Below are 4,236 nucleotides of genomic sequence, written 5' to 3'. Positions count from 1 at the left end.
ATTTGCCAAGAAAATTTATTAGCCAGTCATTTTGACACGGAGGTTTTAAAATCATATCATTTCAAAACTACTTTGCTTTGGGTGTTAGAAGAAACCGATGACCCGGATTGGTCGGACAAAGATCTACTGAAACATGTTAAAATGTGTTTGGTCAAGTTGATGACGTTTATAAAATCACGTCATTGTCCGCATTACTTTATCGAACACGCCAATCTCTTTGACAGAGACATCTTTAACGAGGAAACATGTGGAAAACTGAGTAATATTTTAGATTCTGTCCTGAAAGACCCCTACACCGCATTACTTAACTGTTCCACTTTTCAAAACTTTGATAGTGACGTCACTGTTAAAGATATTGATTTCCTTCATCGATGCCACGTGGGTTTTCAGTGGTTCATGATGTGTTATCGACAGTTAGACGAACTTGTGACGATGTTAGGAGACAGCTTCTGGGGAGTGATGATGGACCATTACAAGTCAAACAGAACAATGGCTTTCAACATCCGGGTCATTAGTGATCTTAAAGCAATGGCCGACAACCCGTTACATGAGTTATTTTCGCGTCCATTTGTTCGAGTTAACCACATCTTTTTGGGAATATTAAATCATATTGATGTTACTAAGATGAATCCCATTGATGAAGAGGATTTTGAGATCCAAAACCTCTATATTGAAGATGCGAGAGAACACTTTGCAAGAGGCGCTACAGGAAATGAAGTCATCGCAAAACTCCGCCTGGCAAATTTTGAGTTCATGATGAAAGAATATGATCAGGTCGAAGCGATTTTAAAAGAAATTGTGTTTGAAAACAGTATATTTGGTAGAGATAAGGAATTTGCAAGAAAAATGGCAAAGTTAGAGAAATTATTTTTTGAAACTATATCTGATGTATTTGACAGGCAATCACTGGCAGAAAAAACGGGGGACATAAAAAGCAAATTTTTCATTGAAAGGGCATATAGATACGGATCGTCACAAGGGGTGTCTGAAAACCAAGAGGGACATGTCCAGCCTAGGCCTTTAATTGACATTGAAAAAAACTTCCTAGAATTTCTGTCAAAAAGGTGGTTGTTAACAGACGTCATCTTATTACCGGAGGAATTAAACTGTGTACCGTCTCCTTTCCAACTAGAACTTGCAGCATTAAAAATTTCCTCGACGGAAAAGAATTTTCTCCTCTACCACCCGAAAATTTTCGCTCTTACTTTGAGGTGTTTAGCTAGCTTGTCGCAAAAGAATCTCAGGACTGCACAAATTTTCTGTGATGAAATGCTATCTTCTTTACAACTAATTCCAATAAAGTACCACGTTCAGACTTTGAATTTGATCAGACACCTGTCACTGCGGATCGGTAATTTGGACGACGCCTGGCGGAGCTTTTCCGAAGCTTTTCGTCTGTCAGACACTGGGGAATCCTCGTTGTGGTTCCTTGCCTTATTACTTTTAAAGAAATTTAAAAACTGAATGGCAAAATAGTTGTTCATTTTTTTATTTCAAAAATGTAATTTTGTTAAAGAATAGTTACATTACATGGATTAAATGCCTAAATATTAAGTATTACAAAGAGCCACAGCCGCATGTTTCTGTAATAAAAATAAAGATTCACTCTATACTGTATTATAATAACACAATGTATCCAACTCATAATTACATAGAATGCAATCATTTATGTTTCCATACAAAAGGAAATATGAAAGTGCTCACTAATTCTCTTCTACGACAATTCATCTACATAGTCATATATTTATGTAATAGGGAATCATTCTTTGGGTATTATAATTTATTATATAATTATTATAAATAATTATAAATTATAATTATTATATATTTTATTATATAATTTGGGTATTATAATTATTATAATTTCGGTCGGGGCGTGGTCAAACCCAATGGAGCCCGAAGGGCTTTTTGATAGATTTGACCACGCTCTGACCGAAATTATCATCACATAATATTCAAAGAATGATTCCTTATTACTTATATTATTATTTTAAAACCACTATTTTTTATGTAGCACATGCAATGTATTACAACACGGCGCAGCCAATACCTTTTTTCGGTTATGCATTAAGACACGCCCATTTTGTGTCACTCATGTTTAATGACGTTATTCAAATACAGTAAAAAGTGTGTGTGTGTGTGTGTGTGTGTGTGTGTGTGTGTGTGTGTGTGTATATATATATATATAAATATATATATATATATATATATATATATATATATATATATATATATATATATATATATATATATATATATATATATATAAATAAACAAACTATTATTTTAATTACCGTATACATGTAACGGTTTAATCATTGTCATTTGGTACAGACAACACAAGTAAGGTATCTGTCATTGTGATATGGTGGGCAGGCCAAGGCTCCGCACACTGCTTTAACGGGGAAAAACAGTTTTCCATAGTCACTACGTTGCCCTCCAGTCAAGGTTTCAGAATGCTCGTCTAAACATATATACTGACTTGCTGCTTCATTAGCAGTATATCCTGCCACAAGGTCTCCCTGGTACTGCATGCTCCAGCCATCGTAACAGGAAGATTTAGCTGGAATCATCAGAACGCTCGATTGTACTGTGCTTCGACAAACGCTGCATGGAAGGTCATTGCCCCCATCATGACCAAACTCATTCGAATAATATTCTGACCCATACATGTATGCATAACTAGAAGTATACTTTGTAGTGAGATCTGGGTCAGGTGGAAGACAAACGAACTCGGCGGCGGCTCCACTGTGACGATAATATGAACCTCCAGCAAACCCTAACAGATACGAAACGATAAGAGGAACTTTGTGTGACATAATCTTTCAGTGACTTTCATAACCGGATGTAATTCGTAGAATAACTATATAATATATTAATTTCTTATTTTTCTAAAAGAATTTCAAAACAAATTCAAGCTATTAAAGTGGTAATGATTCAATAATTATTGTTAAATACGGGACGAGTCTGGTCAAGTTGTTATTCTTTAATTCATGTAGTTACATGTACCTGAATAAACCAATTCTGTTTTGTTGCCAGGGCAATCTTTTCGTCCCCATCGCACAAAAATTCCACCAGCTTAAAAAAATTATAACTTGGAGTTATTTAAACAATAAAATGCTTTCTTTTGTGATTCATTCGGGATATGAAGGTAGCGACATTGCAGAAAAAATACTTAACCCGCGTTAGTTATTGTTTATATTAACATCTTTCTTTTAGCCAATTAATAAATTGATTATAAAAAGTAAGTAAAATTTACTAAATTTCTCTTAATGAACGTAAGTACGTTAGCTAAAAGAAACAGCCAAATCGTCTCCTGTGAGACTTTGATTCTGACATCGTCATGATTATTTCGTGCAGTCTGTGATTTTTCCTAGGTCGTTGTAGGTTTGGACCAATCGATAAACAGGGCGTGTCAATATCTCTCATGTCATTTTCTTGTCAGTTTCAGTCGCTGTAGATTTCGACCAATCGATAAACGGGGGCGTGTAGATTTCAGTCTAGCTGTTTCTATAGAGCTATGAATTAACTATAAGTTTCCGTAAGAAATAGAAGGAATAATACTTGTCGGGTGTAAATATAATTTAATATGCTCTTTTTTAAAAAGTACCATGATATCATGTGTTAAACAGAAGAAAACAATGATTTTAAAAAATTCTTCTGTGTGTGAATTTTGCGTGCCATAAATATGAACCAAAATAGAGGCGTAATTTGTACCAGGATAGCATTTGAATAGACTTTCAAGAAACACTGCATGCATGTATGAAATGACAAATCTCAAAATTAAGCAAATTTTAATTGTTAATTTTTCAAATTTCGTCAATATGATCATGTACTATAAAGCTGCAATGCAACTTAACATCTTATCAAATTTCTATCATTTTCATTATAACATATTGCATGTCTAGATCGATTTATAAAATGTGAAAATATTGTCGATGATAAGTGGACAAACCGTTGGTTTTAGTTAGCAGAGTGTTGTATTTCGCAGACAAATCCGTGAACTGGAGGGACTGATCTGTGTATTTAGTGGACAGATCGTTGTATTTGGCGAACAAATCGTTGTATTTGGCAGCCAGATCAGAGTTTTTAGTAACCACATCCTCCATCTTTCTCTCAAGCGCATGAATCTGTGACTGAACTAAGTTTGGATCGTTCAGTAAAATCCTTTTCTCCGCAACTGCTCGTGTAAGGAATACTATTAGTAAAATCCAGACCACCATTGTTGTGACTTAT

The 4,236-nt window shown here is 34.7% G+C and overlaps 1 protein-coding gene across 1 annotated transcript; it reads right to left on the bottom strand.

The window, feature by feature from the left end:
• Positions 1-1,533: 1,533 nt before the first annotated feature.
• Positions 1,534-4,236, bottom strand: LOC128179452 (short-chain collagen C4-like). The gene is made up of 4 exons (XM_052846883.1): positions 3,956-4,236; positions 3,010-3,078; positions 2,295-2,779; positions 1,534-1,583 (listed from the first exon to the last, which is right to left on the bottom strand). Exons 1-3 carry the CDS (start codon positions 4,221-4,223, stop codon positions 2,322-2,324), a joined length of 795 nt encoding a protein of 264 aa, XP_052702843.1. The 5' UTR covers positions 4,224-4,236; the 3' UTR covers positions 1,534-1,583; positions 2,295-2,321.

The sequence above is a fragment of the Crassostrea angulata genome, chromosome 4 (genome assembly GCF_025612915.1).
Source record: "Crassostrea angulata isolate pt1a10 chromosome 4, ASM2561291v2, whole genome shotgun sequence".
NCBI lineage: Eukaryota > Metazoa > Mollusca > Bivalvia > Ostreida > Ostreidae > Magallana > Magallana angulata.
The sequence above is the reverse complement of the archived record's forward strand: the minus strand, read 5'-3'. Positions and strand labels throughout refer to the sequence as shown.